At 46.8% G+C, this 13,294-nt stretch overlaps 1 protein-coding gene across 1 annotated transcript in view; it reads left to right on the top strand.

Annotated features, from left to right (window-relative positions):
* Positions 1–217: 217 nt before the first annotated feature.
* The window catches only part of LOC132571056 (zinc finger protein 135-like), a 33,557-nt gene continuing 20,480 nt past the window's right edge, over positions 218–13,294 (top strand). Inside the window, exons 1-2 of the mRNA XM_060237693.1 lie at positions 218–709; positions 4,607–5,067. Coding sequence (XP_060093676.1) covers positions 4,663–5,067 — 405 coding nt within the window. The 5' untranslated portion in view covers positions 218–709; positions 4,607–4,662. The remainder of the gene's footprint in view (positions 710–4,606; positions 5,068–13,294) is intronic.

The following is a 13,294-nucleotide window of genomic DNA, read 5'->3' as shown; positions in this document are numbered from 1 at the left end:
CAACAAGGCCCTTCGGCTGTCTGCAAACAGGACAGGCAGCCCCGATGCCCAGGGAGAAATAGATACAAATCTGACTCCACGAACCACAAGGCTGAGAAACCTGTAGGGGAACACGGCAGCCATCCAAGGCATTTCAGTGCCAGTGGGTGCCCACCACTTGCCCCCCCCCCCCCAAAGGTGCCTAGTTCCTATAAGTCTTGTCCCACAGCGCCTGCAAGGGGAAACCGCGAGGGGAAGGGGCTTGGGAGATGGGCAGGAACACAGGTTGCCCAGGCCATCTTCGAGCCCCTTCCCTCGGAGGAAGGCAGCCCACTCACACCCAGAAACGCACCCCGGCTTTTGGAGAGGCCTGAGCAGCCTGGGGGAGGGGTTTCCCCGGGAGGGAGCGCAGCCCTGGGCGGGGAGTTACTCCAGAGGAATCCCACTGAGCTGCACGGGGCGCCTCTGGCTGCCGCAGCCGGGCTGAAGTCCCGTCCCGTCCAGCAAGGTCTCCCGGGCGCTGCTCCCGACGGGGAGGGCAGGAAAAGCCTCTCCTTCCTTCCTTTCCTTTGCCTGCAGCGCCGCCAGGGTTAAGGCAGCCGAGCCGTTTGCTAGAGAGGCCGAGCAAGAGGGAAGGATTTGCATTTGAATCGGGGGAAAGGGAGCAGGGAGGGCTTGGGGGGCGCAACAGCAGCGGCTGCAGCCGGAGCCCGGGAAGCTTCGCTCTCGAGTAAGTCCTTGCAGTCCATTTCTAGTCCAGACCTGCTGCAATCCTGTGGCGGGGCGCTTAATACTTTTAAAAGGCGATTTTCTGATTTGTATTTTCGTCTGTTAGCGCCCGCGGGAACTGACTTTGCAAAGGGGAATGAAATTCTCCGCCGGGGAGGTCGAAGGGAGGCCCAGGCGGGATCCCGGGGGAGGAAGACTCCTTCGTGCCGGGAGGGGGAGCGGGCTGCCCAAAGACTTCGCCTTTCGGCCGGTGCTTTCTCCCGTCTGCGCTTTCCCGAGGGGGGAGGATTTGCATGATCTTCCTTGTTTCCTTTAATTCTAGTCCGCCCTTGAATGGGACGTCACACGATCAGTAGTTTCAATAAACTGCAATAGAATTTGGGTAGGAGGACCGACCAGAAGTCTGAAAACGGGGTTGAAGGAAAGCAAAGCTGTTAACGCGACCCACGAAAGGCGGAGTAGGAACCAACTTACTGCAAAGCTCAACACAGTGATTGAGACCCAGTTCCTTGAGGATGCAGCCAAGTCACTTTGTGTGAACCTTTTTGTCCAGCACTGCCCTGTGGCTGGCTTAGAAAAGCCCTCTTGAATCATTCAGTTTGGCTTCATTTGCAGAAAGCCACGAGAGGGGGGTGCACCCCCTTGGGTCCTTGCACCCCTTGGGGGTGCCCAAGACTTGGTGAGAGATGTAAAAGTGATTGCGCCACTTGGGAGCAGTGACCATAATGTTATTGATTTCACCGTTTGTATAAATAGGGAGTTGTCCAAAAAGACCGCCACAACCACGTTTAACTTTAAAAGGGGTAAGTACACTGAGATGAGGAGGCATGTGAGGAAGAAACTGAAAGGAAAGGTATATACGGTCAAAACCCTTGGGGAAGCTTGGATGCTATTTAAAACTATAATCCTAGAAGTTCAGATAAAATACATACCACAAGTTAGGAAAGGCACAAACAGGCATAAGAAAAGGCCTGCGTGGTTAACAAACAAAGTAATGGAAGCTGTAAAAGGTAAGAAGGACTCCTTTAAGCGGTGGAAAACCAGTCCAAGTGAGATTAGTAAAAGGGAACACAGGCTGTGGCAAATCAAATGCAAGACTGTGATCAGGCAGGCAAAAAGGGACTTTGAGGAGCATATTGCAAAAAACATAAAGACCAACAATAAAACTTTCTTCAAATATATTAGAAGTAGGTAACCAGCCAGGGAGGCAGTGGGGCCCTTGGATGACCATGGGGTAAAAGGATTACTGAAGGAGGATAGGGAAATGGCTGAGAAGCTAAATGAATTTTTTGCCTCCGTCTTCACTGTGGAAGATGAGAACTTTTTGCCCGCCCCAGAACCGCTAATTTTGGAAGGGGTATTGAAAGACCTGAGTCAGATTGAGGTGACAAAAGAGGAGGTCCTACAACTGATAGACAAATTAAAAACTAATAAGTCACCGGGTCCGGATGGCATACATCCGAGAGTTTTGAAAGAACTCAAAGTTGAACTTGTGGATCTTCTAACAAAAATCTGTAATCTTTCATTGAAATCTGCCTCCATTCCTGAGGACTGGAAGGTAGCAAATGTCACCCCCATCTTTAAAAAAGGTTCCAGAGGAGACCCAGGAAATTACAGGCCAGTCAGTCTGACTTCAATACCGGGAAAGTTGGTAGAAACCATTATCAAGGACAGAATGAGTAGGCACATTGATGAACACGGGTTATTGAGGAAGACTCAGCATGGGTTCTGCAAGGGAAGATCTTGCCTCACTAACCTGTTACATTTCTTTGAGGGGGTGAACAAACATGTGGACAAAGGAGACCCAATAGATGTTGTTTACCTTGACTTCCAGAAAGCTTTTGATAAAGTTCCTCATCAAAGGCTCCTTAGAAAGCTTGAGAGTCATGGAGTAAAAGGACAGGTCCTCTTGTGGATCAAAAACTGGCTGAGTAATAGGAAGCAGAGAGTGAGTATAAATGGGCAGTCTTCGCAGTGGAGGACAGTAAGCAGTGGGGTGCCGCAGGGCTCGGTACTGGGTCCCATGCTCTTTAACTTGTTCATAAATGATTTAGAGTTGGGAGTGAGCAGTGAAGTGGCCAAGTTTGCGGATGACACTAAATTGTTCAGGGTGGTGAGAACCAGAGAGGATTGTGAGGAACTCCAAAGGGATCTGTTGAGGCTGGGTGAGTGGGCATCAACGTGGCAGATGCGGTTCAATGTGGCCAAGTGCAAAGTAATGCACATTGGGGCCAAGAATCCCAGCTACAAATACAAGTTGATGGGGTGTGAACTGGCAGAGACTGACCAAGAGAGAGATCTTGGGGTCATGGTAGATAACTCACTGAAAATGTCAAGACAGTGTGCGTTTGCAATAAAAAAGGCCAATGCCATGCTGGGAATTATTAGGAAGGGAATTGAAAACAAATCAGCCAGTATCATAATGCCCCTGTATAAATCAATGGTGCGGTCTCATTTGGAGTACTGTGTGCAGTTCTGGTCGCCGCACCTCAAAAAGGATATTATAGCATTGGAGAAAGTCCAGAGAAGGGCAATAAGAATGATTAAAGGGCTGGAGCACTTTCCCTATGAAGAAAGGTTGAAACGCTTGGGACTCTTTAGCTTGGAGAAACGTCGACTGCGGGGTGACATGATAGAGGTTTACAAGATAATGCATGGGATGGAGAAAGTAGAGAAAGAAGTACTTTTCTCCCTTTCTCACAATACAAGAACTCGTGGGCATTCGATGAAATTGCTGAGCAGACAGGTTAAAACGGATAAAAGGAAGTGCTTCTTCACCCAAAGGGTGATTAACATGTGGAATTCACTGCCACAGGAGGTGGTGGCAGCCACAAGTATAGCCACCTTCAAGAAGGGTTTAGATAAAAATATGGAACACAGGTCCATCAGTGGCTATTAGCCACAGTGTATGTGTGTATATAAAAATTTTTGCCACTGTGTGACACAGAGTGTTGGACTGGATGGGCCGTTGGCCTGATCCAACATGGCTTCTCTTATGTTCTTATGTTCTTCCTGACCCCTCTTCCGGCAGACCAAAGTGTGTGTGTGGGGGGGGGGCATAATGGTGAGGGGAGGTGTCCATGCCGGCCGGTGGAGCGACTGCAGAGCTCCCTCTCGCTCCCAAGAATATCTCAGCCCTGGTTGCTCTGCACCGGCTGGAGATTCTGAATTGGTTTTGTGGGGAGACCAGTGTCCAGGGCGTCTAGTCTAGTCTCCGGCGGCGTCACCATGGCAGGGATCCTGGTGGCCAGATCAGCTGTATCAAGGGAAGGGGCCATTTTGGGAGGAAGCCTGTTTTGCAACTGCATGAACTTGCATCTCCAGCAATAACGTTGGGTCTGGTATAATGCTGACACTCTTAACTAAGTCGGCAACGCTGAGCTGAACCCCATCAACAGAGAGGAACATAACGCCCTTCAAGACATCTGCTTTCCTAACCGGCCAGGAAGGACCTCTGCCCCCTCACTGCCTCCTCCTGCTTCCCCCAGCAGCCCCTGTGCCTTGACCTGTGACCAGCTGAGGCCTCTCCCTCCCATCCCTTCTGCTGGCTGCTCAGGCAGAGCTCCTGCCCAGCCCTTGCAGTCACTTTGTTCTGCGTTCCAGTTCACCTTGACATGAACCCACTGGACAGACTGGTCCCAGAAACTGGAGGCCAAGCTCATAACATCCACAGCAGATTTTTAAAAAGCCAAATACAGAAGGACCAAATAAATACCTGTTTAAAAGCTTAATACTTAATATAACATTAAACAGTGAAATTAATCCTGATCCACAAAGTACAACATCAAGGCAACCCTGAAACACTTAGATGTCTCTTTACCAGGGTCGGTGATATAACTCCAGTCTCTTGAGTTTTCTTTCTGCTCTTTTTAATATTTCTCTCTCTCCCTCTTCATAGGCAAGTGAACAAGAGTGTCTTTCCACAGGCAGAAGCAATCCAAGAGAAGGAAGGAGATGAAAGAAGATGACCCAGAAAGTCCTGAAACTGGGAAGAGATCGAGGAAAAGTCCCTGTCCCATCCAAGGAGGGAGAGGTGTCGAATTTGGAGAAAGAGCTGTGCCAGAGATTTTGGCTCAGGACACTATGGCCACAGATGAACGCAGCCAATGCTTCCGGCAGTTCTGTTACCAGGAGGCTGCTGGGCCCAGGGAAGTTTGCAAGCAGCTCCATGGACTTTGCAACCTCTGGCTGAAGCCGGAGAGACACACCAAGCAGCAGATCCTGGATCTGGTGATCCTGGAGCAGTTCCTGACTCTCCTGCCCCAGGAAATGCAGTGCTGGGTCAGAGGATGTGGGCCGGAGACCAGTTCCCAGGCGGTGGCCCTGGCTGAAGGTTTCCTCCTGAGTCAGGCAGAGCAGGTGAGGGGCTTTCATTCATTCGTTTCAATTAATGATCTTATGCTAAGGCTTCCTGTCGGATATTTGCAATTTTGCCACTGTGGGAACCATTCTGTTCCTCCATATTCTGTCCTAAAAGTGGCTTCTTGAACAGACCACAGGTTGCTCCTCAAAGCAATCAGATGTTGTGGCACACCCAGCCATAGTTTTTCATGACTCACTGTGAGGAAAAGCCCCCTACTTTTCATACATGTGAACATCATGATCACCAGCATGGTTGCCAGGGTGCCTGGAGATTTGACTCTCACACATCTGCTCTAAGAAGTGGACTTTGCTTACACTTTCTAAGGCTTATATGGCAGCTTTGCATTCTACATCTCTGAAGAGTGGTAGCCAGAACTACAGACATGCTCCAGCTGCTCCTTGTGTGCCCAGTCTTGGCCACTGCAGTGGAAGAAGCCACCATGTTTCCAGCCTGGCTCCATGGACCTAGAGCTAACAACAGCAGAATCCAGCTTGCTTTCCTGACCCAAGCTTACCCTGCCAGGCTGAACTCATTCCTTCTTAGTGGGAAAGTCACACGTACACACCCTGAGCCTGCAAGCAACCCATCTGTTTTAAGAATGGATTAATAGCTCAACTGTTGATCCTAATTGCTCAGCAATACCAGAACAATAAATCTTGCCCAGCAGAAGATGAGAAAGAGGAAGGACATCTCCTGTCTTTATCAAGTCTTTTGTCTAACCCGGGTGGTACCTAGGCCAGCATTTGATTACCTATTGTCACCCTCCTAGTTAATCCCATTTAAACTTAAGTATCCAGCCATTCCCATTCTTACTCCAGTCTAAGTACCCTGGGGCCAACACAAGCAGCATTGCAGCTTGGAAATTTCCAGGTTCACTGGACTAAGGTGAAGTTCATTGGCCAAAGCAGGCATCCAATTAGGTGTCAGTAAGGAATGTCCAGCCTTCTTGAACCTCCCATCTCTCCTCCCTTGGACCTCCCAGTCCCTAAGGGTCTGAGGAAGCCTATTTAACCTCTGACCCAACTCCACTCATGTGTGCTTTCTATTCAGCAACCCCTATTACCCGCTGTCTAGATCCATCCCCAATTCTGGCCACAGTGTTGGGTCCATTTCCCCTGTCCTCTTAAGTCGCCATTGGAAACCTTCCTGGAAGACTACGATGGTAAATATTACCCTGTCTGTTTATCCATATATGTTCCCCTATTGATCTATCTATATTTCCTAGACCTGTGTGAATGTGTGAGTGTTTTGTATTTTTACCTTGTATGAAAGAAATATTATTCTAAATAAATTACAATTGATTTTTACTAAATTAGAGTCTCTTATTGAGCATTGACTCTCTGAACGGTTGAGCCTGGTATACACAGATAATAAAAGATTCCTATTGGGACAACTGTCTCTCCATCTAATTCCCCAATCTCATTTTGAGAGCAGTTTCCCTAACAGAAATTGGTGGAGAAAGCGTTGGCATTATCCTGTTTGTAGGAACACACGCGAGTCGACACGCGTGTCTTCATACAGACAGACGTAGGGTTGCACCGTTCAAACAGTCTTGCTAGGGAGGCTATTGTGTGAGTGATTGAGTGAATGAGTTCTGTGTGAACGGCTCTAGCGAGCATCTCTATATAATTGTGGGTTGGGCTACTCCCATTTCTATCATTCAGCGTTGGACTTCTCAGCCGCCCCTAGGAGGCCAGACCCCTCGAAAGAGGACTGAGCCCGATAGAACGCAAGGGGGAAGTCCCGTGAAGCCTGGCCGCCGTCCCGAGGCCTTTCTAAACGCGTCTATCGTGGGAGGGAATGTCAGGATAGGTCAGAGCTGTTAAGATCTGGATAGAGCACCCTTCCCTTCTCCCTTTTCTTTAGAGCGTAGTGCACACACACTACATACACACTCAGACACTTGCACACACACACCCAAGTCCTTACACGAGTCTAGGCCAAGGCTAGTCTAACGCACCCGACAGTCAAGAAGGCAGGTGGGTCGTAGGACCGCTGCAATCTGACTGCTGGGCAACTTTTTATTTTGTTTGCCCGAAGACGCGACCGTTGGGTCGGCTCGTGGCTCCCTTTTGCCCGAGACGCGATCGTTGGGTCGGCTCGTGGCTCCCTTTTGCCCGAAGACGCGACCGTTGGGTCGGCTCGTGGCTCCCTTTCGCCCGAGACGCGATCGTTGGGTCGGCTCGTGGCTCCCTTTTCTGGCCGAGACGCGATCGTTGGGTCGGCTCGTTGCCTAAAATTTCGCCCGAGACGCGATCGTTGGGTCGGCTCGTGGCTCCCTTTTCTGGCCGAGACGCAATCATAGGATTGGCTCACTGCCCCCTAAACCCAAGCCGAAGCGCAATCAGAGATTGGCAGTAGGCAAAACAAAAAAAGGGAACATAAGTAAAGTTGCCAGCCCAGGTGTAAAATAGCACATAGGAGCCAGGAAGCATCTGGAAATATGCTGCTAGTTCTTTCACTTGGCTGTGCCTTTAAGAGAATTTAGTGGAAGGAGCAAGAAGCTCTCCTTTAGGGTTAAAAATTTGTCCCGGGTCTGAGGAGATAGGCAATCTTCCCAGCCGAAAAATTTCCCTTTTGCTTAGGGCCAACAGAGGAAAAGCTCAGGCTCTGAGACTTTTAAAACTTTTGATTTGTTTGGAGGCAGAGGCTAGAGAAAAGTCCTCCTGAGGAGCTCAACAATGTGTGCAAGGCCATAAGCCCATGCCACAAACATTTGTTAGTGTTGCAGAGAACTAAGGAAGGTCCTGCAACTCTCTCCTTTACTTGTGAGACACACAGAGGTGTCCTGCAAGTTCTTTGCTCCCCAATAAGCAGGAAAAGTCCCAGGGAAAGCTCCTGCATCAGTTAATTTGGGTGGCCTGTGGTTAGGCACCTAACAGTGCAGGAAAATCAGCCCTGCAAGTAAAGTTAGAACTTAAGAGAGAAATCCCCACACGCCACAATGGATATTCTAGCCCAAAAGGAAGAGATCCCCAAATTGGACAAGTGGCTGATAAAGAAAGGAGACAACCCCTGGAACAGGGGAATCTTTAACCAAGGCTCTGATCCCCTTCAGTCCTTTAGAGACATTTTTGAGGAGGGTTGCAGCAATAAAACAATTAGCACCGGCAAGAGAGATCTTTTTGCCACATGGGGCTTGTTTGAAGCCTTGCGGGATAGCTCAACCTTGATTAAACAACTCAAGGAACAGCTAACCCAGAAGGATCAGCAGATAGAGGAAAAGGAGCAAGAATTAGAGGAAATTCTTAAAAGACATGCAGAGGTGCTGGAGGATGAGTTCCGGAAGCATACAGCGGAAAAGGAACTCATACTCCAGACCCATGAGGCTGAAAAAGCAGAATTGCATAGAAAACATGCCGCAGAGGTAAATAGACTGGCGGCGGAAAACAATTGCTCGGACCTCGACTGGCAACATGCAAGTCGAACCATAGAGGAGATTAAGGCAGAGAAACACACCTTAAACTTAGTGCATCAAGACACCATGTCCGCTCTGAAAAAGGCCCAAGTGCAGTTAAAAGCATTGGACAAAGAGCTGGAACAAACAAAAGACAGAAATAGTAAGTTGCAACATGCCGTTGAAATTGTTACAGAAAAGATCCGAAAAAACAGAGAAGCAGCCAATCATGAGGCATGTAAAAAGGAGATTGCCTTGCTGCATCAAAAGCTAGACCGTAAAAACGCTCTTATAGCGACTGTCTCTCCATCCACCCTTTATGCTTTTTCGGACGAGGAAAGCGAGGATGAAGAGGTGGTAGAAGGAAATAAAAGCAGGTCAGCCCCAGTCCGTCCTGTGGTCACTAAAAAGACCACAGCCAGAAAACAGAATGGAGCTGAATCTGTAAAAGTAGTGAAGGAAACCAGATCTTGGGGAGCAGAGGACATTAAAATGGCTACCAGCTTCCTTGGCCCCTATAACATAGACACCTCAGTGTTGTGGATGGCCAGCGCTAGAATTCACTACAAAGAAGCCTCCTTAACTGAATTAAACCATGTGCTGAGATTATGCGCCTCAGGCCCTGAACTAGACAAAGTAAGAAATGTAATGTATCGCCTGAACCTGTCTAATGCCACCATCTTAGAATGGATGGCTGAGGTACTATTTGCCACCTGGGATGGAGAGGATATAAAAGATCTCTACCATCAGACCTTACAAGGTCATGATGAGCGTCCAGTGAGCTATCTAATAAGGAAGAAATTCCTAGCAGAAGCAGCTAAGGTAGTATCACCCAAAGACAATGGGGAACCAGATTATGAGAATCAAAATTTCATATCCGATGTGATCAGAGGTCTCAATATACCCACCTTGAGGTGCTATGGCATAACAGCCCTGGTAAACACCACCTGGAAAGATCTAGAGGCTAATCTTGACAGAGTTGGCAATTTTATGGAAAGAGAGAGTAGAATGAAAGCTGACTATGCAAAAAGGGAAATAGTTCATGAAGACTACACAGCTAGATTAAGTGCTCATGAGAAGGAGATAGCAAATTTAACCCACTCTCTCCATGAGGTCAAATGGAGACTGGAGAATGCTTTAAAGCATGCCCAAGTCTCTGAACAAAGAGTTGCTGTTTTAGAAACACAGCTCACTCAGGCACAATATAATCAAGAGCAGGGTGGGCATGGAAAAGAGAGCCAGAACTGGAAGTTCCAAAACAATGGCCTTGGTTCCAGCTCTTCTTGCCATCCCCAGCTTGCCCCAAAGGTTCCCCTTCACAAGCAGGCTTATGCTCCTAGGCAGACGCAGTCAGCCTCTGGGCAACCCTGGCCTCAGCGGACCCCTCGAGACAAAGTCAGAATGGCAGCTTGGTCCCAGCTTAGAGCCACTGGAGCAGACATGAGGCAGTTTGATAAGCAGCCCACACATGTGCTACTTGCTGCACTTTCAGAAGCCATGAAGCCACCAGGGCACATGGCTCCCAATGCCACAGGGTTTGCAGAAAATGGAGATAGCTTCCCCAAAGCTACTGCTTTGGAAAATTTCCCTAATAAGGAAGGGGTAGGGAAACTTACAAATCCTACTCAGGAAAAAGATTTAGAAACCCAACAGCTTGCTGAGAAAAATCTGGAACTTCAGAAAAGGTTAGAAGCTAGGAAAGAAAAGGAAACTGCCAGTCTCCTGCAACATGTCCTGGAATCTTGCAGGGCCACAGAGAGGAGACTGGAAATTCTGGAAGTGCAGGATAAAAGGAAATATGGCGGGGCAAACCCAGCTGTGCAGCCCCAGACTTCTTTCCCCCATGAAAATGAGAAAACAGTCCCTATTTCAGTTCTCTTACCCCAGAATCATGAAGGAAATGTGGTCTCTGAGCCTATGCAGAGTTCCACAATTATGGCACAAGGTATTCCTTTTTGCAAGGACTTGCTCCAGACACTCCTACATGAGCAAGCCTCAGCCCTTTACGCCAGAAATTTTCTGTCTTTAGCTCATCCCATTTGGGGAATTTGAAAGCCAGAATTCTGTGGAACTCAGAGAATGGTAATCCCACATGGGCAGGCAAGGTTCCTTTGTCTCTGAACCTCCCCCCACCCAAAGGAAAATCTAACTCCTAGACTTGAATGTCTCTTAAAACAGAGAGATCTGGCTTTATTAGGTTTAAAGGTAACAAGGGCGCCTTTTCCCTTGACTAAATAAGAAAACATACAAGCAATGACTTGGACTACAATTAGACCAGGCCATTTCTCCAGGTGAGGCCTGGAGATCTCCTGGAATCCCAGCAAGGGTTCCAGCCTGCAGAGTTAGTTTTCTCTGCAGGGTAATGGGAGCTTGATGTAGTATGTATTTAGTTTAACCCTTTAAAGATGCCAGCATCAAGCACCTGAGAAAGAGACTGAACTAGTTTTTGTTAATTCAAAGCTTTCAGAGCAAGATGTAAGAAACTGTTTTAACTTTCAAATTGGCTGAATGAAAATCTGTGAAACTCCCAAGTTCATCTTTCTCTCTCTCGCTTATAAAGTCAGAAAATATTTATTGCCTCAGTTCTATGAATTCTAAATGGTATAGCCTCTGAGCTTGTACAGAGTGCCTGCAGATTGGCCCAAATAGAGCTGGCTAAAGTATTGCAAATGCTCAGCACTCCTGCCATCAGGAAGAAATGCTAATTGTTCTCCCTCTTGCTCAATGGAAATCTGTAGCAGTAAAGACTTGATAAGTAACTAAGGCAAAGGAATAGAATTTTAAATGCATTGCCCTGAGAAATTAAATTTTTGTTTATCTCAGGTCTCCTTAAGGTACAAGCAACTCAGTGTCTTTGAGAGAGAGAGCCTCATTGTCTTGTAAGAAGTGTTGCCTCTCCTTCTCAAAGGTCACAGCAACACAAGACAGCTAACCTCAAATGGGCAAGTCTGTCATTTAAATCTGAAAGTACAGAAAGGAGAACCTCCAGCTGCAAGAGCAGCAACAACTAATGTAGTACTGATTGGCAAATCTCCTGCAGACCCTCTTGAAAATAAAATCAGCCAAATTCAGCTTGAGTCAAAGAAACTGGAAAAGAGTTACAATTTTGAGCCCCACCTAGGCAGAAAGCTCATTATTCTCCTCCTCCACCTTTCTTTGTAAAAATTTATCAGGATTAGATAAGAGTACTGGCCAAATCCATTGTGTCTGTTTTAGCCTTTTGTTAAAGCTAAGCCCTCACTTTACCCAAGAGGGAAGGAATTTTGGTTTGTCTGTTAAAACCCTCCCGGCCTTCTTCATCTAGGGGGGGTGGAAATACAGTTGAGGTATTTTTTTTGTGCTATTTTGAATTCTCATCTTCTGATTTTGGGTCTAAAAAGATATAATTTCAAAAGTTTTTCATTACCAAACTTTTTTTTTATATTGCAGTCTCTCACAGAGACAGCCTCTTCCCAGCCAGAGAATACCTGGGTGGAAGATGTGCATACTACTGTGTTTTTGTAAAGTTGCCAGTCTCCAGGTGAGACCTGGAGGTCTCTCCCAAAATCATAGCCTTTTCCCCAGTACATTGAGGCTAGTGCCTCTGGAGGAAAAGAGTGTCCAAGGAAATGGACTGCATGCCTTGTGATTTTCAAATTTGATTCAAAATTTCAGGAATCTCCAGCCTGGAGCTGGCATCCCACAGCTCTACTTACAGCCAATCCTTCTCTGCTAGAGAAAATCCCCTGCCTGTAAACTGCCCTAATACTAGGAGTTCTCCTAGATTAGAAGCTTTCTTTCTGTTATTTTTGCTGTACCTTTTAAGTCTTAAAAATATTTTTCTAGTGACTGGTACCAATCTCTCCTATACTTAGATTTTGTAGCTTTGATTTTAAGGGAAACACTTTTAAGAAATTGCTCCTCAAAGTCTATTGGGCATTCCCAGTGCTTTGCTTTGCAATCTGTGGGCCCTTTGCTGGGCATTGGAGCTCAGAAAATTTTATCTCACAAATTTTGGTTCCTACAAGAAGTGTAGGACATCTGTACACTTCCTTGGGGTAAAATTACCCTCTCCCTGTGCTTTTTCTCTCTTAAGCCTCAAGGACTAATACTCTGGTTGTTGGCAGAATTCCTGAAAGCTCTTGGTTTCCATTAGAAATCTGGATTCCTCAAATGTACTTCAACTATTGATATCTTCATTTTCTCTCTGAATGCCATTTGCATCATCAATCTTCCCTTTTTGCTATTTGGTGAATCTTGAGTTTTAATTTTAGTTTAATCCAGTCTGCCTGTGGAAAGAGGTATCCACATGTTCTTAAGAGGCCCCAACTTGTGGGCTCAGTATCTTTGTTTGGTCTTAAGCAATATAATGACCACTGAATGGTTCTGCCTCCACCTACTGTATATTTTGTTAGAACTAGACTCTTTCTGAGTGAAAACCCTTTTCTATTTTCCATGTTCTCAAGGAAATGAGCAATAACCTGTTAGATTCTTAATGCAGATTCCTCAGGGTTCATTTCTGATCATGATTTTCTTCTTGCTACTAAATGTCCTTTTGTGTTATTTCTGCATCTATAACCAGTTGGCTGAGCCTATTAATGCTCCCCAATTCAAGTCTTGTTGTATCATGTTCAAATGTTGGTCTACTTGGTATTCCTGACAGCATGTTGCCTTCCAGCAACACCTTCTTTGCACTCTGTGTATGCACAGAGGAAAATCGTTCTCTGGCACAAGCCTTAAACCTGGAGCATTGTGCCATCATCTTAGTTTTGCCTTTTACTCCATAAAAGGTTTCTTCGTCAAGGGATATGCTTTCGTGCTTCAAGTCTTTCTTTTGACTTGTCCTT

Source organism: Heteronotia binoei, chromosome 5, assembly GCF_032191835.1.
Source record: "Heteronotia binoei isolate CCM8104 ecotype False Entrance Well chromosome 5, APGP_CSIRO_Hbin_v1, whole genome shotgun sequence".
Lineage (NCBI taxonomy): Eukaryota > Metazoa > Chordata > Lepidosauria > Squamata > Gekkonidae > Heteronotia > Heteronotia binoei.
Note: the sequence above shows the minus strand (reverse complement) of the source record. Positions and strands in the feature narration are given on the sequence as shown.